We start from the raw sequence: 22,759 nt of genomic DNA, 5'->3' as shown, positions 1-22,759 counted from the left end.
TCACTATAGTGTCCTGCTCTAGAGTCAAATTATTCAATGACCTTTTGCTGCAAAGTGTGAGTTCAAATCCCAAGATTGCGTGATTGAAACTTCAGGGTTCCTGTAAAAGGATCTGAACCTTCAGCTTGATGCTGGATTATAATTTGACTCACTTGTAAGTCACTTTGGATAAGTGTGTTAGGTGGATGGGGGGTGGGTTTTTTGTTTGTTTTTCGTTTTTTTTTTTATAAATACAGATTAGGTGCATCAAGTGTTAATAGTACTGTTTTGGTGTATAGTTTATACCATATCACCAGAATTTTCCCATTGTTACATTTAGTGACAGCAAAACTTATAGCAAGTTAAAGCTCAGACATACAGTATGACCTATGGGTTGTTGAGGGTTTTTTTTTTTTTTTGATACGATATTGTTCCTGTGATATAACTTCTTTTAAGATCTCTGAACTGAAAGTAGCCCATGTTGGTGCTTTCTTAGCAAAGTCTCAGGAAAAAAAACTATATATTTTGGTTCACATCCTATATCGTGGCGGTATCTCCAAGTATGTTGGTATAATCATCGTTTCTACGCATAAAGTACTACTTGATAAATGCTTATTGTCTTGATGTTTTAAGAAATTGCTTATTCCTCTTCCTTGGCTGATGACTCCTTTTTTTGAAACATGTCCAAAGATGATCAGGTGTGTTGATGGAAAACATCTAGCTGAAGGAGGAGGCTGGATCCTCGATGTAGCTGAGATGGCTTTCAGTGGCTCCAATTCTGTTACTGCTTGCCTCAGTGTTCAGCTTTGCATGTTGTGTAAAGATGGTGGATCACCTAGTGACAGGAGATGTAAATACACAGTTGTGGCCCTTTTCACTTGCTGCAGCACAGCAGACTTTCCAGCTATTTTTGCTGCACTCCAAAGAATCACCAGAGCACACAGCTATACATACTGAAGCTTCCAGTGCACCCAGAGCACTGTATCATCTCTTAAAATAGGCCTGCGTGCATGCTGGGTATTTGTGCACTGAGAACTAGAAGTGCATGTTGATACGTTGGGTTCATCCCATGAGCTACCGTAGCACGGCTTAATCCTTTTCTCACCAGTAGCATTTTGGATTTGCTGCCCCTGACATGCAGCAATCTTAGCCAATGAAAGAAAGACTAGACTTCTTGTGTTGCACTTGTTATTGTGTATCTCTAGTTCAGTGTGGCACATGAAACTTTTTGACCCTGCAGCAGTCTGCTAGGAGTATTTTATAAACAGTATATAGTATCTACATTCAGGATGTAATGACAATCATTGATTGATTTTGGAAAGCAAATTTAGCAATGTAGATAAAGTGGCAGTTGCTCAAGCCTTCAGTAGTGCAGGAGCAAATTATTTATGAGGAGTCATTTAAAATTATTTATAAAGTTTAGACCAGCCAGGCCTGTCAGTACACTGACAGCTTGTTTTTTTAATAGGTGCAACGCTTGGCTCATTCCCATCTTTGTATCGTAGCCTAATGTGTAGCTAGCTAACAGGACTATCCAGCTACGCTACAATAACTAACAATATCTATAAATGCAAAGGACCCTTTCACTTACTGTGCCTGTATAAAGCATGATAAGGACATAGGCATGTGTACTCATTTTCCATGATCAGAAGCGCAATAGTAATCATTACACTGGAGGGATTACATGTCCATGAGTATTGTGTATTATTGGGATTTGAGCTTGAAGCCGGTGTCTTTTAATTTTTCAGGTTCAGCACAGTAAGTTCTTGTTTAAAGTTGTTGTAAGTTATTAGCTGATGATCTCAACCTCTTGCAACTTGCCACTGTGACCATCACCAGAAAGAGTGGCACAATAATGATTAAATGCGGTTTGTTTAAGGTTTGGTTATTTAGGTGCATTTATGTAAAATATTGTGTAGACACCGTCAGAAATAGCGGTACGGGAGGAGTCCATTTCTGTACCCCAAGGTACAGTTTACACTAATGTACCCCTTAGGGCTCATTATGAGACTTCAACGTAACTATGTACCTTTTTAGGGTCAAAAAGGTATATCTATGTTCCCAATCAGTATATAAATTGTACAAATAAGTACCTTAGAGGGTACTGCCTCAGCGACAAGCTGTTGTACCCCTAAAGGTACAATGATGTACTTTGTTTTCTGAGAGTGTACGTCTAAGACTTTCTCAAATCCAAATAAACAGGAGTAACTCTGAATCACATTAGTAAAGCCTTGTTAAAATAACAGTTCCCTTAACTAATGATCAGATAACAGATCACTAACTGCAATACATTACTACTGGACTTTACCAGATAATTTATCACATTTATAAAACTATGAGGATATTACCAAGTGCTTATGTCAAACAAACCAGACACCCAGAGTAACACAAGATTGCAGTATTATGTACAATTATACTGGCTCCGTACATTTTATTGCACCTATGTGTTGCCTACATTTTAGGTCCTGATTTGTGGCTGACTTTTAGTTTTCACTGCCTAGAACCAGTGACTCAATCAACACTCTTTGGGATTGACTTCTGTGTGAACTGAAATCAGGATGGAGATGTGATAATTTGACACACACGTGCATTCAGATGTTGTTGCCACATTTGACTAGCGATTGAAAACGCCACCCTCAACTCAAAATTCCTACTGGTGAACCTTTCAATGACAAGTTCTTCCAAGTTCAGAGAGTGAGGTCAAATCAGCGTGGCTGCACGCAGCAACAGAAATAAACCAAGTCCCACTTCTTGCCTTTAAATGACTTGTGCTCTATATAAATGGATTTGTTTTTGCTTACTTAACATAGACATTGACTTGTTATATCTATAACACTGACGATACAGTTTGCTGTTTTGAGCAGTAAAATGTACACCACTCATCACTATTAACTGGCTAGCTTGTTACTAACAAAAGATATGATATGGAAAATAAATGTGGTATTTAGCAATGCTACTGGGTCAAAAAATAGTTGAATGTACTTTAAACCAGCCAGGCCTGTCAGTACCCTGGCAATTACTTTTTTTTTTTAAATAGGAATGAGCCAAGGATTGAACTTTTATATAATGTGTAGCTAGCTTGAACCGGATATTTGATTCAAACGGTTTTGTGATTTGCCGCCCGACGCTGTATAATACACATGCTTTATGACGTGCTTTTGAAGTGAGAAAATGTTAATTTCATGGCCTAATGAGTCATTAAATTGAGACCTTGTTCATTTTTAACCCACTGAGTTGTCATATAAAACTGACTTTTTGGTCAAAGTAGCACAAGGTAATGTTTTCTGATAGGGCAGGACCTTCCAGTATTTCTGACATTCTCACAAATGATTACAGATTTAAATATTTCTCACATGAAAACACGAGTTATGTCATGAGGCCAACAGTGTAATTTAATGCAATAAGTTCTTGTAATTTAGAGGAGGTAATGCTTCTTTGAAACATGCTCGGCCATTTCTCTGAAATGGCACAGCCGTCTATTGCTAACTATGTTTTTATTATTGAATTTTATCGAGTTTGACATCTAGTTGCTGCAGCCTTAGCTCATATTAGTCATTGTGGATTTAATTTCAGTGAAGAATGGGATAAACATTGGCTTATGCTGCTATTGATCATTTAGTTTATTTGATTTGTTTAAGTGTTGGTTACCTTGTTAATGTTATTTATAGTGTAGTAATGCAGATATTTATATATTCATACAGGCTTGGGTTATGTTTTCTGCTTCTGATAAAACTTCAAAATAATTTACAGAACATAACTAATAGTTTACTGTCTCCGAAAGGTGCATGCCAAGTCCCTTTTGGTTTTATGATCTAATAACTGCAACCCTGTGAGGCTACCAGATCCTTCATACAGATGCAGTATTCATGGTTGTATGCCAGCAAGCAAAGCTTAAGTTCACCAAGGCCCAGTTGGCTCAGACTGAAATGCTGACTGTCACTTTTTCTGCTGAACAAAAGGCGATAAAGCTAACAGGTGAAACACATGACCCACCCCTGCCAGGACTCCCATTTTCCCCCTCACTCCAGGCATTCATTTCAGACATGAAGAGCTTTGATTGTTGTCTGCCTCATGAATGGGTCGCAGTGGCTTGACTGTGAGGGCAGATCAGATTTCAGGCAAAAGGGAAATACATCATTTATCTACAAACAGTTATAATATGATCAAGGACTTCGACGCACTCGTATACACCCCCTCTTCAAATCCACCCAGTTATGTTTTAAAATCAAAGGTGTCTCTGCTCCCTCTCACTATGACTGCCAAGAGAAGGCTTAAATTCTTTTCTACTTTCTAAAGCTGTGTGTAGGTGTGTGGTAACTGCAGTGGTGGGGGTTGGTTGGCTCACTTGTGTAACAAAATCCCATCCTGGCCATGACGTTTGAAGTCCTTAGAAGCGCTCGCCTTTGATCATTTGTGCTCCTAATGAGCGTCTTTCAGCAGATCAGAGGTTGAACGCATCTCCTCTGACACTGATAGGGATCTTTTATGACTCCCAGTGCAGGTTACTGTATAATGCTTGGTAGAGGTGAATAAAGCACTAGAAAGCCCAGTTCATTCGCAAAACAAGAAGTTGGTGCTTGGTCTATAACTCATTAAATATGGTAAAGACAAATTCTTTAAAGACCTGAAGCTCTCCCAGCTTCACTTTCCAAATGGAAGATGTAGAAAATCTCTGCATGCATGCATACAAGTCTAGAAGACCCTTCAATCTAAACCTGACTTTTTTTTTTTCCAAAGGTGCCTTCAGGTGCTTGAAGACGGGTGAAATGTCCTCCTTTCTGTTCCATCACCCATGAGCCAAATTGTAAACTGTAATTTGGTCTTAATGGATCACTCTCCAGTATCACAATAGCCTGTGACACCACCCTGCTCCCCACCTCCTATTGAAAAGTCTCTCTGGAGGCGAATGCAAATAAGCTATCATGTGTCAAGGGTCTCTCTAAGCCTCATATGAGCTCGCTATCTTTTCTCTATTACCCACTCCTGACTTCTGCCAAAAAATAATGATGTCATTCCCGTTGCCAAGGAGCAGGGACAGACGAGCTGAAACATGCCAGTCAGGAAAATAGGGCACTTGTTGTGGGAGAGGCCTTGTAGTGCACCTCTGCATGATGCAGATTTACACTTTTTTTTTTTTTTTCCGCTCAGCTATTTATGGTAGAAAAGTCTGGAGAATGTTTTCTGATGTACATCATTCAAAGGCTGTATAATCAGGGTTCAGTGAAGAGTAGAAAAAATGAGGAGGAAAAAGCAGCCTGCTATCTAATACCCAGGGTTTCTCAGAATAGGCCTGTTGAACTTGGATTTTGCTCAGTAAATCTCATAAAGTTGATTCTGAGTCGAGCTAACCTCATCCCAAGTGGAAAGTCCCAGTTGCTCCACACTGCCAGTTGTAATTTTCCTGTTCTCCTCCCACACACTGTGCTGTAAATATGCAGCCCTGGTTCTCAGCAGCTCTCCTCTGAAATGGCTATGGGCTATGAAATGCCATTAATTCAGATCTGTTGCTATTCAGATCTGAAATTGCAGATGCTTTAAAAGCATAATGTTATGCTGGTCTTCACCCTGGTGGTCCAGTTTAGATCAAAAGAACAAAGCCAGACTTTGATGTGCTACTCGGGGAGCTACCCCCCCCCCAACCACCCCGTTCAAATATTCTCCTCCAATGTTAGTCTTGTTGGACAATGGAATACAAGACTTGCTCTCACGCCATAAATTCTGTCTGCTTAGAGAAAACAAAGATCATCTTGCTTTTATTTATGTAATGACGTGTGAAATTGGTTGTGAAAGTTGTTACAAACATGGATGTATTATGATGGAATTAATTTTGACACTGTTATTGCTAAGTACCTTTCCATATCCTAACTAACTTTTATTTATTTATTTTTTGAGAAGCATGATTAATCAGTAAAACACATTAATATAGACACGTCTAATACGAAATTAGATCTGTTGATTCATTGTAGAAGTCACAGCACCTGCTAGACAGCCAAAACCACACGCTCATACATTAACCTTCCTACACAATAGGACTGCCTACAATAATACTGCACGAGTGTAAACTGGAATTTTATTTTAAGCTCGATTTTCATGAGCATTTAACCAAAGCCCCTGATCGTGCATTGTTAATAGCAGGTGTATTGCCTGTTGTGTGTTTGCACAGGCGAGGCAGCGCTGCGTGGCGAGTCCAGAATGCAGCCTATGTCCTCTCCAGTCACTAACCACAGGACAGCTCCTCCTCCCATCAGCCCCAGTAAGAGGAAACACAGCATTGAACTGACCGACGACAACATGGACCCCAACAACGAGCATGTGGCCAAGATGAGCCGCCTGTTTGCTACGCACCTGTACGTGCAACCTGTTTATATTATCTGCTGATGTTCTCAGTGCTTTGACACACACTAATTGCCATTCACACGTTGTGTTCTCAAATTTTGAAGCTGTAATACTCACTCCCTGTATAAACTTTTATTACAGTTCATTCTGCACAATGTATAAATACATGGACAGGCCATATAGCGTCAAACTTTTAATGATGGCTAGGCATGTGACGATATTTCACGTACCTGACCTTATTTATTCATAGGGTGTGTTGTGCATTGCATGGTTAAATCAGTTTAATCGGACAATGGAGGCATTTTTAAAAGATGAAATATCTTAATACCGGTCACTCGTGCAGTTTGCACATTGTTTATTATTTAACAAAATATGCCTGTTGGAAAATCTGTGGCTGCTAAAATTGACAGCCACTGAGCATGAAATACGGTCTAAAATTTGCTATTCTGATCAGAGTATCATTTAAAATATTTATTACCGGTCCACGTTTCCTTGCTGAGCTGTACAACTGGGAAAAGCTTCGTCAAAAACCCGGAGTGTCAGAATATGTCCTGGATGTACATGCAGTATTTCCCTCAAAAATAAAGCCTTTAAAGTGCCATTCCACCATTGGATGTATTCTTTGGCATAAAATACAATATATTTTATGACAACATGACTAGACAGGGGGCGGCACGGTGGTGTAGTGGTTAGCGCTGTCGCCTCACAGCAAGAAGGTCCTGGGTTCGAGCCCCGTGGCCGGCGAGGGCCTTTCTGTGCGGAGTTTGCATGTTCTCCCCGTGTCCGCGTGGGTTTCCTCCGGGTGCTCCGGTTTCCCCCACAGTCCAAAGACATGCAGGTTAGGTTAACTGGTGACTCTAAATTGAGCGTAGGTGTGAATGTGAGTGTGAATGGTTGTCTGTGTCTATGTGTCAGCCCTGTGATGACCTGGCGACTTGTCCAGGGTGTACCCCGCCTTTCGCCCGTAGTCAGCTGGGATAGGCTCCAGCTTGCCTGCGACCCTGTAGAACAGGATAAAGCGGCTACAGATAATGAGATGAGATGACTAGACAGAGAAATCTTTTAGCTTCAAAATGATATATCAAACACAATTTTTTGACAACGACAAGCATATTAATTTTGCGACCAAAGTCACCTACCTTTTTAATTTCCGCGCGGTAGTGAAATGTGATGTCATCGGCAGGTTCCCCTTCTTGTGTACCACGTGTCGGTCTATTTTTAGACCAGGAAACCCCCAAAGTGAGAGAGTCATTTCTCCTCGTATATGGGGGCCAAAAAAATTCCGAAAAATTGAGTTAATCTTTCAGTTAGCTAGATTTATTGGTATTATTTTTATCGCGTTCTATCCGCCATTGCTGATATGTGCCACGTCACGTGGTACACAAGAAGGGGAACCTGCCGATGACATCACGCGCGGAAATTAAAAGGGTAGGTGACTTTGGTCGCAAAATTAATATACTTGTCGTTGTCAAAAAATTATGTTTGATATATCATTTTGAAGCTAAAAGATTTCTCTATCTAGTGATACCATTTATATATGTTGTCAAAATGTATTGTATTTTATGCCAAAGAATACATCCAATGGTGGAATGGCACTTTAAAGCTTGCTTATTTATTTATTTATTTATTTATTTATTTAATTCTTGCTTTTATTTATGCGTACACAAGATATCTGACATCCTGCAGTCTTTTGGCACATTGTCCAAACACCTCCTAAGAAATTAATGCATAAATAGTAGAGGCAGTATAGCACCTTGTGAGGTTGTGCCCACAACTGATTAAACAAAGTACAGTCAGGTCTCAAGTGGCATACTTGAGTACGATTCTAAAAGTGTTAGTACTAACGCTAACAGTTTTCCTTTTACAGGTAGCTTTCGGATTTAAAAAAAAAAAACCTGTTATGCCTACCGAAAGGTGAGGGTTTTTGATTTGAAACGTACCGTATTTTCTGGACTATAAGCCGCTACTTTTTTTCCTAGGTTTTGAACCATGCGGCTTATACAAAGGTGCGGCTATTCTGTGGATTTTTCTTCCACCGCTAGGGGCGCTCTAACCGGAAGTAGAATCAAAAATAAGATAGACGAAAAATCAATGCAAAGAAGAATTAGCAGATCTTTAGCAGATAGAACACGCACGACAAATTACTAACTGGTAATTATTTTCAAATCCAGCGAAGATGATTAAAGTGACTTGTGGTTTCAAACACAGGAGAAATGAAGGTAAATAAATACCGGTTATTTTCTCTTGGTTCTGTTCCGTTTTAATCAGCAAAGTTGCTGCCGTGTTAAAAGGCACTGTTCGGAAAGAATCTGTTCAGGTACATACATGTACATTTACAGTACAAAATCGTTCTGTACATGCAGTAAATATCTAATTTTTCAACATAGATATCTGCGGCTTATAGCCCGGTGCGGCTTGTATATCTTTTTTTTTTTTTTTTTTTTTTTTTTTAAAATAGAGCGGATGCGGCTTATATACAGGTGCGCTCTATAGTCCAGAAAATACGGTAGATCATGACAATCGCAGCGATGGCAAAAAATTTTTAGAGCTCATCAACTTGTTTAATATTGCTATGCATGGAATTGTGAAACAACTTGGAAACCAGGTGGATGTTTTGGCTTTTATGTGCCATCTAGTGGATGTTGCTTTTAATCCTCCAGATGTACGAAAGCTACGCAAATGAGTATGTGAACAATGCTGCCGCCACTGCATGCGGTGAAAGTGAAGTATGTTTGTACCTTTTTAGAAGACAGCTACACTTTCGAACACTTTATATTAGAAGCAGTGAAGGAAAAGTTGAACAAGAGCCATGCAGGTAACACCCTCGCCAAAAAAAAAAGGGAAAAGTTGGTTAAATGTAAATTGCATAGAGCAGCTTGGGGAAGGACTGAAGGATGGCATCATTGCTGATGCTTTTGAATTCCTCCCATTCCAGGAATGCAAGTGGAACACGTGGCCCATTTGTGGTGCGTCTCCATTCTGTTGTGGTGGAGCACACATGCATTCCTCACATTTCTGCTCAGATTTGGAACAGCAACATCCAGTCATAAGACACAAGACATGACGGTTTAGTGTCAAATAACGCACTGCAGTGCAAGGCAGCTCTGTGTGTCATGAATTAGGGCACAAGTGTGAGAAAGGAACAGTGGAAGCACTCGCAGCCACAAGGGTCTCACAGTTGGTGCATTCTCAGCATGGCAAAGTATTTCTGTCTGTGCTTTCCAAATGAGGTGTTTTTAAATCAGTCAGCCCTGACTTACATTTACTTTTCATTCATTCTGGATAAAGAGCAGTTTAGAGAGATGGGGCATCAGTTTTCACATTCCAGCTAGCAGAACGAAAGTATTAAAGTTCAACAACGTTTACATTATTGCAGTTCTGTGGCAATTACAAAGTAGGTTTTCAAAGCAGAATGTGGGCTTCTAAAGACCAGATCATGATTGTATATGGTTTTAAATCAATCATATGGTTCTGAATGGATTTAAGAGAGAAGCTGCAATCTATTTAACTTTCAGAAAAGATATTTTGCCTTAGATTTTCATTTTAAAGCATTTAAAAATATAATTTGAATGCTTTAGTTGCTAAACAACCACACAAACACATCTTCAATTGTCTTAATAAATCTACTGCAGGGGTCAAAATTAAGCATGTCCCGACGGACATGGGCAAGTCATTCTCATACTCGGGCAACAATAAAATTATCACTAGTTGTCCGTCGGACAACTGTGTTTGAATGTCTATTTTACCAAGAAAAATCAAGTTGTTGTGATTCCTAACAGAAACAGAACGAAAACTTATTTTTCCCGTCTTCTCTTTCGTTTGTCCTTGACTTTGGTTCGTTGCGGTAGTTGACGCTTCCATTCGCGAGATGGCGCTACATGATATTATGATTATTCACACGAGGCGCCACTGTCACGTAGGCTAGAACGAACGAAGCATCTTTTTGGACTGATTTTTTTTTTTTTTTATTCTGATTTGATCAGTTACACTTGACCATGATATGATGTTTTCTGACTGTTTAACATGTTTAATAGAAGATACTAGTAGTTATACCTAGTTGTTTTACTGTTCATCATGATGAAATGAACACCAAACACACGAGTGTTATAGCTTTGTCTATCAATCAGTAATCAAACAATGGCAGAACAAGTTGAAATGTTTTATTGCATACTCTATAATATACATCCAGATTGCTTTTTATGCAAATTACTTACCCAGTCAACCTGCAAAAAAGTAGGGCAACTGATGCATGCATGCGGGCAAGTAAATGTTTGGGGTTGGTTGCCCTGAGGGCAAGTACATTCAAAAGTTAATTTCAACCCCTGTACTGTATTCTCAGGAATACAGATTCAGTTTATTAAGCATATTGCGTCTAGTTGTTCTTTATGGTCAGTGCATAAATAGCGTTTGGATTAGGATTACCAGTCTTAGTCGTGCTGGAAAAAAAGGTCTCCACTTTTTTTCAGAATAGAAGAACAACTTGCACTCGAGCATGGTGAAATTCCTCTCTGCGTTTATCCCGTCTGAAGCAGTGAACACACATATACATGAGCAACGAGCGTACCCAGAGCAGTGGGCAGCTATGCTACAGCGCCCAGGGAGCCGTTGGGGTTTAGGTGCCTTGCTCAAACTTCAGCCCAAGGCCACCCCATGTTAACCTAACCTTCTTTGGACTGTGGGGGAAACCGGAGCACCTGGACGAAGCCCATGCAGACATGGGGAGAACATGCAAATTCCACACGGAAAGGCCCCTGTCAGCCACTGGGTTCGAACCCAGAACCTTCTTGCTGTGAGGCGACCGTGCTAACCACTACACCACCGTGCTGCTCTATAGAGATCTTGCAGTCACGTGACCGGAAAGTACACAGCCGCCATCTTGTCGGTAAAAAACACCGCTGAATACTGCTGCACTCATGTACAGAATGGATCAATTTCAACCGACAGACTACACGGCTCATTTTTCTAATGAACAGATAACTAGATATATGTCTAAAATAAACGATCTACAGATTTGTGACCCTTATGGCTTACCGGACGGAGTTTTCACGACCGGATTTTGAACTGCCAGCGGAATACCCAGACGTGTATAATTACCTCATTAACTTTCCCTCGCTGTTCAGTGGTGAAGCACTGCATGCTTATAAATCTCTGGACGGTTATCTTTACAGAAATTCAGGATTTGTCAGCGACTCAGATGTGGCATCTTGTAAACAAGAATCCTCATTGGACGGGTAAGTCACTTAAGTATTGAGTATAGCACTGACCAGCCGATTATAGAATAGGATAAGGTAATTCCAGCTGTAATTCCAAATCGTCCGTTTTGTTTACCATGGATCTGGTGTTGGAGAGGTAGAGGCTTAGCAGTGGAGGTTTGAGTGGCTGTTTTCTGAGCTTAGTCAACAGGCCGGCTCTGCAGCTTCGCTTTTGCTTCCGCTCCCGGCGCCGCCTCCTTCGCTTTGCTTCCGATAACAATCCACGGAGACCCTGCTGGTCTCGCTATCTCGTCCGGAATGTTGTGCATGCGATGGAAATCGCTACAAACCGTCATTTTCTGCTGGAAACCCATGTCCAGTGAGTCCATACGGTTGTAGTGGATATTGAAGTCCGGTACAGATGAACAACACGCAAAAATACACACAAAAAACATAAAAAACGTGCACAGGTAGGGAGAGCTTGTAGCCGCAGCCGTTGTAGTAGAATTGTATATAGTAGGGTTTTCCAGAAGAAAAGGTAGAAGTAGAACCAGAAGTAGAAGGCGGAAATATGGCGTTTGACCGACAAGATGGCGTCTGTCACAATCTGGATCGGCTGTGACGTCACATGCAAGTGCTCCATAGTACGTTTGTGTATGTTGTTGCAGTTGTTATTCAGGCTCAGTACTGATACCAGCCCTGATGATACCCTTTTGGTTCATGACTTCCTAGTCGCCTGAACCTAAATAAAAATACTAGGTTTCAGACATTCAAGGCCCTTGCCATTACAGTCAGTTAAGTCTCTGTTTACGTGTGGTTGCCCTTCTTATTTGCCCACATCATAATATCTGAACACGTTAATACAATGCCCAGGATGAAAAAAAATCATTTATAGCTAGCATAAAATTGTCTCTGTTGTCATGCACCTTAAGTGGGCTTGAAATATTGCAGGGCTGTTTTTTGTTTTTTTTAAAGCCCAAGCTTATAGTGTGTGTCCAAAACTGCAAATCTCAGCAAAACCACAGTGGCTTATGAATAAATATGATTTGTCGCAGTTTCAAAAGTTTTGAAAGGCGCATTGTTCTGTGTTCAGGATACTGCTTCTATTTCTTGTGGTCTCTTTTGGTCAGCAAGTTTAAAAAAAGAAAAAGAAAAAAAGTAAGATTCTCAAACATGTTTCAGCACGTCTCCAGTTATTGAGATGTTCATTGCTAATTTAGTTTGTATGATCTTGAAGCAGACAACATAAATGTAAGTTAATTTGTGTGCTGTTTCAAGTGTGAGAAGTTTCTCCGTTCTCTCCAGCCCATATTCTTTCACAGTCTCCTTATTTATGAGTAGTATCTCTGACACCTGACACCGTGGGCTTGAAGCAACAAGGAAGGCAGCTCAGGTTTCTGTTATTGTGTGTGAGGAGGAAGGGCAAGCCCTGCAGCAAAGCAGAGTTATAGATGTGGGGGTTGGGGAAAACGACTTTCTTTTCCGCACTACTTTCTTTTGTTCACAGAATACACCCGACAATGTGCCATCGTTTCAATTTATGGAGTTATTAGCCCGACATTAAATAATGTTTTCTGGATAGTCGGATATTTAATTAGTTTCCCATACAATGTTCTTGTTCATATTTTTAAGCATTTTAAATCCAGTCATAGGCCACATTATTCATCGACATTGAGGTCATGCAGAATTCAAAAGTTAGAGGGATATACACAGCAGATCCCTTTGCAAAAGTACTGAAAGTAAAGTCAGGCAGGGGCCATTTTCTCATTTTCACTGCCGAGCTGAAAACAAAGGCGCCCTTATCCTTTGGTCCCACTGTGTACTGGAAGCCTGCTCTGGTCTGTCCCTCTGCTACAGGGAAAAGTCCCTCAATCATAGCTCAGTCCACTTAAAACACAGCCTCCAGCCCACAAACTCTGTGTGTGTGTGTTGCATATGGTTCAGGATTAGTTTTCATAACAAGCATCTTATAAAGGGCCTTTAATGGAATTAAATCCGCTGAACCTGAAATGTAGTTCTTAAATCTAATAGTGATCTAATGTTTTGGATGTTTTTAGTAGAATAGAAATTAAAGAAGGCATGAAAATTAGGTTTGACCTTAAGTCTTATTATTAAAAGTTCTGCGTAGCAGTGAAGCGTGCTGTCGTAAAGGTTTGTACTCCTAGCCAGGACTGAGCCGTGGAAGCCCTCAGCTGCCTGCTGGGAAATTTCAGAGCGAGTATTTCTCATGGCTCTGGAGCCAGCCAAATGGGGAGTGGAGAAGAGCCAGCACCATAGCGGTTTGGGTTGATGAAATCATTGTTAGCTGCCGATTTCGGCATGGTGATTGTGCACTGAGGGAGTGACAACATGAAGCAGTTTTGAGTGTAAAGTTAAAATAACTTATCCTATAGCAGAAAACTGCAGTCGTGCAGTGGCTTGGCTTGGCCAAGTAGTTTATAAAATCTGTTTAGTATAAAGAAACGCAGGGAAAAAAAATCAGTGCTGGTTAAATGTAAATTGCATATAAAAGAAATGTGTAGAAATTTTAAAACTGTCACGTTCTTTATAAGAACTTTTTGCACATTTTAAAGCAGGAGTGGATCTAATGACTCCAATTAACATTATGCTACCCACACCACTAAAGATTTAGTGCTTTGTCTCCTATAGTGTTTTATAGGCCGCTGTTACTGTACCCTGTAAGAATATACAATTCAAGGTTGTCAGATTGACTGACTGCAAAATCACTGCTGGGAAACATGTAGGCATCACATGCACACTCAGTTTGAGTTTGGTTTCCAAAACTCTGCTTTGTTCAAGGCTGTGTTTGTATCCTGTGGTTCTGCCTTCTTCGCCTTGATTCGTCCCAGATGTTTCCTGTATCTCTATGGTTGAGATTGTACTGACATAAAGGAGAAAGAAATACAACACTCCCAAGATTGTAGGGAAGGTTTTTTCACTCAAATGCAATTGTATGAATGTGTCCACAATTTTATTGCTTAACCTCTGCTTTGGAGTCTCGCAGCTTGGACAGCACCTCTATAAAACCTAAAGCAGGCTCACGGAGCTCTTGTATCTTCTCGGATCAACAGTCATCTGAATCCTACAGTATAAACATCTGAATTCACACGTTATGGATTATCATCATGTCTCTCCGGGGCCCACTCGAGTTCTTGCTTATGGATTTCTACTTAAGGGCTGACTTTTAAAGTGACAATAAAGCAAGTGTTAAATGGAAGATTGGAGAGTTTAAATACTGTAGCTGAGATATTACTTGATCATTTTATACAGTGCGGTTTGCTCTGATTCTAAAATTAATGGACGCCTTTGAATAACCAGTTTACGACACCACAGCTTATTCCCACTAATTGTACACTGTATATAACCCAAAACCTTTGTAAAGACAAAAAAGAAGAAAGAAATGGATCTGTGCCTACACTTAGACCAGGACTCTTGGTGCGTGCTCTTCTCCTCCCCAGTTTTTAAACTGGAACCTTATATCGTCTCTAAGTTTTGACACTCTGTGCAATTACCTAATGACTAATTATAAGGTCGGTACAAATCGTAAACATTTCTCATGATGCCCCTTGCCTTGGTTATTTATTTCTTTTGCACTTGATTGCTTGCCAAGTTCCAGGGCCCCAAGGCTTTCTTGTGGGAGGATGCCGAGTTGTGTTGATGCTTTTTGGCAGAGATTAAAGTTGGGCAAGCACCTCCCCTTTTCTGTGCCTTACTTAATCAAAACAGATGAAAGGGTCATGTCAAGTAAATGACTTTTTTTTTTTTTTTTTTTCCCCTTCTCCCTTCAGGTCTAATAGCACTACACTTATGCTGAGTCATTTGGCAGATGTTCTTATCTGGAGCAGTTTACAAAAACATGCAAACAGTAGAAGACAGTTTAATAAAGTACACAGTGTGAAAGGATTTGTCATATATATATATATATATATATATATATATATATATATATATATATACACACGAGTTCTATTGGGCTGATGGGCAGATCACAGTTGTAACTTATTTCCAATTTTGATGGTAGAATGAGAATAATAACCTAGGCTCAGTAAATTGAGCATTTAAGTTCTCCCAACAGGGTTTGTTTGTTTGTTTGTTTTAAAAACAATGCAGAAATGCCCTCCTTCTTGAAGGACGGGCTGAAATGTTACCCAAACCTAAGGATTTTGTCCATGAATCAATTCAGACCTCGTTCCAATTCAGTCTTTGATCCAATTGGGGACGAGGACACTTAAAGCTGTGAGATTTATTCTTGGCTTGTACAAATTTTTTCCACACGGTTACACTCTGACTAAGCACAGATCAGTCTTCAAAATTAAGAAGGACAACTGAATGTACTTTTGTGGACAATCTGTTCCCAGGAGATTCTCGTGAAAGGAACATCAGTGAGTTGGAAAGGCCTTGTGTGTTTGTTTTCAGAGGGTCGTGAAACCGTTATTAGAGAGGCTCTTGAAGTTTTTCTTTATTCTTGAGCAGTAATTGAAATTTTTTTTTTCTGTTGCTCTTTTTAACAATGCTGTGAATCGTTCAACGCAACTTCAGAATATTAACGTCAGTATTTTACTTGCATGTTATATTCTCAACTAACATTGCTCTAGTTTATTTATTTACTTTGGAGTAAGGGCCAAAGATAGAAGCTCAGCATTTGTATTGTACTTGCTTTTTGAGCCCAGGCCTGGTTTTCTCTGGCTCCTCAGGAAAGTCTGAACTGTCGTGACCTGTATAATTAGTTTTTGGAGCCCTCTGTTAAGAAAAATAGTCGCTTTTGTTTAGAAGAACATTTCAGAATAGCTAAAGAGAAATGGGGACAGGGAGCATGTGTTTCTTGCAAGCAGGTTTAATTCATGAACTAAGAGCACCTCTCTTTGTAGCGTTTTGGGGGAAAGACGTTTCCGGCCGACACAACAGTAGACTCACAGGTGCTTTCCTTGCCAGCTTGGTTGCCAAGGAACAGACTATTTCAAGGATCACAGTCCACATGGTTTAAAAAAATGTGCATGCTCTGAGCCTAATCCACCTAAAGAAGTCCTTGCTGACTGTAAATGGACCAATAACTGCTTTTGTTTATACTTTGTACATGAAGCGATATCCAGGGAGGTGCTGCAGCACAAATATTAAAATTAAACTGCCTACAGTACGACGTGCGGGGGCACAGTTGATGTCTGTCTGTCTGATTTTTCATTTTCCACACATCCTTTTTCAAATATTTGTTTGTCGACCCAAGTTCCTCTTAAATTCTGAATTACAGGCAGCACTTCCTGCCTCCACTGCCACCTAATTAAAGCCAAAGTGTCCTCCCCCTGTTTCCGCCCTGTTGTCTAGGTCTGCTCTGTGCTCACTGAAGGGTATTAAGTTCTCTTCCTGTGAAGTGTACACAAGTCACTTGGTCCCTTCTCTGGGCCTCAGCTTGGTTGGCAGCATGAAACGATTCCTTCTGGAAGGACTGAAACCCAAAACGCCACACGTGTCTGTTCTTTCAGGAAAAGAAGACAAGAACAGGACTGGACAGGGGAGTTTGTTTTGGGAACAAGCCATTCTGGTCAGAAATGAGTGAAATATCTGAATATAGAAACGGCTTCTTTTTTTTTTTTTAAATAAGTCTAGATGAGCAGAGTTGGCCCTTTTTAGCCTGAGCTGATAAGGACGGGTTTTTAATTCTGTAAGCACACCAAAATGAGCTAGGCAGTCATGGAAAGGTAGTTATATTTAGGTGAATGTATGCGAGATATTTCAGTAGGTCGCATACAAACTTGGAGTGAACCCACACAGCCTGCCAGCTCCCCAATGAAAGCACTACTTCCAGTATTAATAATGTACTAGTGCTAAAGTGCCAGTATTAATAGCAATGCCCATTTAGAGCCCTATTTCTCATTTCAGAGGAAAGCCCACAAACGGCGAGTACCGCAGGGAGCCTCGGGAACGGAGCCGCAGCCCCATCGAGCGCCTGCACACCTCCCACCTTTACACACACATGCCGAACCTGGCCATGGAACAGCCGCTCGCACTAACCAAAAGCAGCGTCAAGGTCCCCACCTCGCCAAGTGCCAGCCTCATTGAACGCCAGCAGGTAAATCTGGGTTTAAAAAAAAAAAAGTTATGATTTTATTAATTATAAGTTCATTGTATATGAAAATTAACACGAACACGTTTTGCTAAAATATTAATTGTATTTTTCCCCCATCTCTACTTTGTAGCTGTAAAAATGTAGGTAAATGTGTAATTTGCAAAAACATGATGGACATTTAATGATCATGAACATTCCCATATAAAACTGGTTGTTCTCACATTGGCAAATGCCACAGAAAAACTTACCTGACTGCATCCGGTCGAGTGAAATGGAAAGGGTTCTGCTTTTTTTATGACGCATAACAGAACTCTTATGCTGACGTCTGTTATGATCTGACTTTTTTAATCGATGTATTGTGTATGCAGAATCGGCCCTCGGTGATCACGTGTGCCCCTGCGAACAACCGTAACTGTAACCTCTCTCACTGCACTGTCTCTCACAACGGCTGCTCACCTTCGAACTACAGGAGACCTTCGAACTGTGAGTGCACCGTTATTATTATTCTTAACATGATGGCGGATTGTCCACCTCATACAGACATTTAGGTGACGTTATCTGATGACATCACAACGCCAAGGGCATCAAAGGTCATTGAAAACAATTCCATAAGAGATTGTACGAATTTCTAGATTCCAGTAGACTGGGAGAATGTGAGCATGGGGTCATGGGAAATAAGGTTTAATTTCTCTGTTGGGAGCCTGCAGTGCTTCTCTGAACACAGTGTAATTTACTCCAGAAGGGCTTATGTAACCACAAAGCTTTCCTGTCCTCTCTTTTTTTTTTTGGCCATTTTATTAACTTGGCTATCCATCATGTGTGCTGTTACTTCAACAGGGATTTATTAATCATGTTTCTGTTTATCAATCAGTACAAGGACTTTGAATTTGAGCGTAGTGCCTAGTTGGTTGGAAATTCAGAAACTATCACAAAGTTTAACACCTGCCAAGATGACTTGTAAATCAAGAGGGGACGACACCCCCCACCCCCCGGTACACGATCTAGTGACTGTTCCTCTCATCTCAAGGGCAAGTCCTAAACTCTACAGCATGTAAACCAGTACACCACCTGTATCAGCTGTGGCTGGTGGTCATATTTTGATAAACTATTTAGTGCACTAGTATGTAGTTTTGAGGCTTTGAAACTTGGCCCATGACTGTGGCACTGACATCACCCGTGCTGCGCTTCAGGATGTTCAATAGAAAAGCGGCTGACAGAAACTACAGTTTTTCATTTGATTGCTTTTTGGAATTCTGCTTTAAACTGGTAAATTATTTGGACCGAAACATTGGTGTGTGAGGTGTTTTTTGTTAATAGAACTCAACAGTACCTGATCCACCAGTGTTATCTGTTTGGCAGCAGTTTAGTGTGTGGTGTAGAGGCCAAGTGGAAAGTGCAGTTAAAGCAAACCTGTTTGCAAATTTCATCCACTAATAATTAGATGTTGAAGGACTCGTTTCCACACTCGCCAATAGCATTTGAGACACGGCACACCGCTGCCAAAATGATGACTAACCAGCAGAATTGATGTATATGGGTAGAGGAACATTCCTAGAAAGAATGTAATTGGAGGAAAATTGAGTGTACATCACTGGTTCATCAATATTTTAGTACTTCAGGAAATGGCAAACTCCTTAATGCCACTTTAAATTTAAAGAGCTTATAAATCCATATATGTATTGGCATATGAGTGAGATATTTGAAACTGATGCAGACTCGCTTTACTCCAATGATAATTAGCGGACTCGATTCCGCATCAGTGTAATAAATGCATTCTTCTTCCTGTTGTAGCAAACGCAGCATGTGACCCTGTGATTGAGGAGCATTTCCGCCGCAGTCTGGGGAAAAACTACAGAGAGCCGGAGCCGGTCACCAACTCGGTGTCTATCACCGGATCGGTGGATGATCACTTCACCAAGGCTCTGGGAGAGACCTGGCTCCAAATCAAAGCTAAGGGAGGCTCTACCGGGAGCCCTGACTCCTCACCTAACACTCACATGGTCAACATCAATCACTCGCCATCCCTAGTTTCCTGAAAGAGAGGACCAGCTGTGCATCCTGCTCTCCTTCCAAACCGCTTCACTCTCAAAGCGACTGTGCATGATTCAGCTCCGCTTCCGACAGCGCTAGCATTTAGCCATGTACATAAACTGTTTTCTTTTTGTTTCATTTTCTTTCTTTCTTTTTTTTCCCCCCAATATGTTTAGGTTGGAGGCCCACAACAAAAGAATTAATAAGCAGGTTGTGATTCTTGTTTAGAAGAGAGTCAGCTAGTATTCGAATCACCTGCCTCAGATGCCAAAGAAACCTCTGATAAACACTTTGCCCAGTTTAATTCCTTCACACCCGCCTAAACTCCGTCTTCTGTCTGGTTGTTTTGCACCACACACTATATTTGTAACATTCTCTCAGCTTGTGGGAGTTTTATGTAGCCAAACATCTTCAAGGGTTATCTGTGACAGTACGCGTGTAAAGCAGGCAAGAACTGAGATACCGCGAGGGTTTTAGTTTATTTTTTAAACCAATGTCTAGAAAGAGGTGGCGATCCTGAGAAGAGGTTTGTTTCGTAAAACTCCCATGCTGCCCTGTTCTCATATGTGGATCCTTGACAGAAAGTCTTTTGCACTATTAAGGCCATAAATTGTGTTGGAGACTCGTTTCTTGGCCAAAATGTTTAACGATGGCTGACGCGATGGTCGGGTGAAGTTTTGCGTCATTAATAAGGGCCGGGGTGGGCAGAGGGAAAGAGAAGAGCGTTGATCTTTTTCATCTCTCTTCTGTGGTGGCTGCTGACAACTGGACTGTGTCGAGTTAAATCCTGGGCATTTTCGTCTTCCCCCCCCCCCCCCCCCCAGCACTGTGGTTTCGGTAGAGTAGCTAAGGTTTTGAGGGTAAACTATTGCTTACCGGTGCATGATTTACGATTTTAAATAGCTGGTATCTATTATTGTGTAGACATTTCATTTGTAATACTAGTAGCCTTTTCCTCAGATTGTAGTTTATTTTTGTCAGTAACAATCATAGATAAACTTACTGCTGGTACAGTTGTACTCCATATTATTATTTTTTATTCAGTATACATTTTGGTAGAAGCCAGATACAGAGGACAGCCTCCGGACAGGCCATCTTATATATTAACAGTGGATGTTTGATATTAATCCGTGGTACAGGATGCTCTTAGCGGGTTTTTTTGTGTGTGTGTGACTGAAACATTCGCGGCTACAGACAGGTCAGCTGAGAGTTGACAATCTGCCGAAAATATTGAGAGCTAAGGTTTCTTTTATTTCTGTTAAGTTTTGGCTGTAGCTATTATTCTGTCCCCCCCCCCCCCCCCCCCCCTTTTTTTTTTTTTTTTTTTACATTTTTTTAAACACCCAGCCTGTACCAAGGTGAAAGACATTCCTCCCATAGGGAACTTAGTACAGGTCTCGCTTTCAGCTCTCATTTTCAGCAAAGCTACTAATTAGTAGAAAGTTGATGTTCCGACTGAGGCATCACTCATCTTAAGCTTGTCCTTACATTCCATCAGATCCCAGCGAAACCATTCAACATGAACAAATTCGGAGAGCTTGCTGCCAGACTGACGTCATTACTGATCTCAGAATATCACCCTTAGTAAAGAACTCTACATAGAAGACTGTTTCACCTTGTGCATATGAGAGAAACTGGTCATACGCTGCATGAGGTCATCATCGTGTCTTGTTTATGCACGGATAGTGAAGAGGGAAAGACACAAAGTGTATCGAGGTCAATATCCACACATTTCACTACCATTTAACTAGGTAGGAAACTCACTTTCTCTTCTCGACACACATTTACCTTACACACTAGGTAAATCACACATTTAAAAAAAAAAAAAGGAAAAAAAATATAGGTAACTATAAGACCGTCATTATGCTGTGCGTAATGAATGTACAGAGAAAAAAATTGTAGGTATTTTTTGAGGAACAATTAATTTGTTAATGATATGTAGTTATTTAATTTGTTTTCCCTGTCCTTTATTGTAATCATGCCTTTTTTTTTTTGAAGAAAAAAGTTGATCTTTTTCATTTGTAGACTTATCTGTCAAAGGTTTAAAGTGCAGGAACACAGTTATTGTATGAAAACACTGCGTTATAGCCACTTGTGTATTATTTTCTGAAGGCTACTGAGCAGTCTTGATCCAGCGTCGAACACAGAGGCTTTTTAGCCGTCTATGGAGGCAAGCAAACAAATCACTAATCATTTAAAGGAGCAGTTCCACTGAAAGTGAAATTCATGCTGTTGTCTGAAATTTTACTTCTTGAGTTTTGCCCTGGAGCTATACGAGGCGAACATGAGGTAAAAAGAAGCTTCAGTTTAGCCTCAAAGAGCAAAGGCTTTCAGATTTCCACAGTTTGAAGGAAGAATTATGCATCAAGTGACTTCAGGTTGGTGTTCCAATCTGATTTCCCCCCATCCTGAATGCGAACTTGTTCGAAAACTATTTGTGTATAAATGGTGTTACTGAGCCCAATGTCTTGGTGACCGTGTGACGATTTAGACATGGTGTGTACGATGCTAAACTGGAGGCTTCCTTTATTCGGTAGCTGCATCAGCCTTGTAGCTCCAGTGTAAAACTAAAGAAGGGCGTTTAGGACAACACAGACGTCCTGGTTGAATTTGGGGTCGGGAGGAAATGAAAATTTTGGTTCGCTTTAAGAGGAACTCCACTCTGACTTTACTGTTTGTGTTTAACTGCCATTAAAACAGCAAATCTGAGGAAGATCATGTATGCTTCCACAAGAATAAACACTAGAAATGAACATTGTGATCTTTTACTGCTAGTGTATTTCTGAATGGTTTGTAAATCTGTATTATACTCTCATTTTGTGGCCTTGTTTCTCTTTTGAATAAATCAATTGGCAGGCCATTTTTTGTACTTCAAGTAGCCTTGATGAACAATAAAGAGCTCTTAAACTACAATACGTGTGACTTTTTTTTTTTTTTGCTTCGAGGAACACTTCAGCCTCGAGCTACACTTCTACAGAATGTAATATTTGTGGGGTGAATGTAATGTTATCTTCTATTAGAAATCATTTAGTGACTGACGACTTCAGGGCACATTTGGGGTCGGCTGATTTGTGAATGCTTCTTTGGATCACTTGGGTTTGCACTCAACTATAAAACAAAGTACGCTTAAGGCATGCGCCTGAATTATTACTTCAGCATC

At 40.5% G+C, this 22,759-nt stretch overlaps 1 protein-coding gene across 3 annotated transcripts in view; it reads left to right on the top strand.

Annotated features, from left to right (window-relative positions):
• Positions 1–22,512, top strand: part of vgll4b (vestigial-like family member 4b) — a 97,243-nt gene extending 74,731 nt beyond the window's left edge. For all 3 annotated transcript variants that reach the window (XM_060910775.1, XM_060910774.1, XM_060910773.1), the window contains 4 exons: positions 6,143–6,326; positions 17,382–17,571; positions 17,937–18,051; positions 19,360–22,512. In XM_060910775.1, coding sequence (XP_060766758.1) covers positions 6,143–6,326; positions 17,382–17,571; positions 17,937–18,051; positions 19,360–19,604 — 734 coding nt within the window. In that variant the 3' untranslated portion in view covers positions 19,605–22,512. The remainder of the gene's footprint in view (positions 1–6,142; positions 6,327–17,381; positions 17,572–17,936; positions 18,052–19,359) is intronic.
• The last annotated feature ends 247 nt before the right edge of the window (positions 22,513–22,759 follow it).

Source organism: Neoarius graeffei, chromosome 26, assembly GCF_027579695.1.
Source record: "Neoarius graeffei isolate fNeoGra1 chromosome 26, fNeoGra1.pri, whole genome shotgun sequence".
Lineage (NCBI taxonomy): Eukaryota > Metazoa > Chordata > Actinopteri > Siluriformes > Ariidae > Neoarius > Neoarius graeffei.
This window is presented reverse-complemented; position numbering and strand designations above follow the sequence as displayed.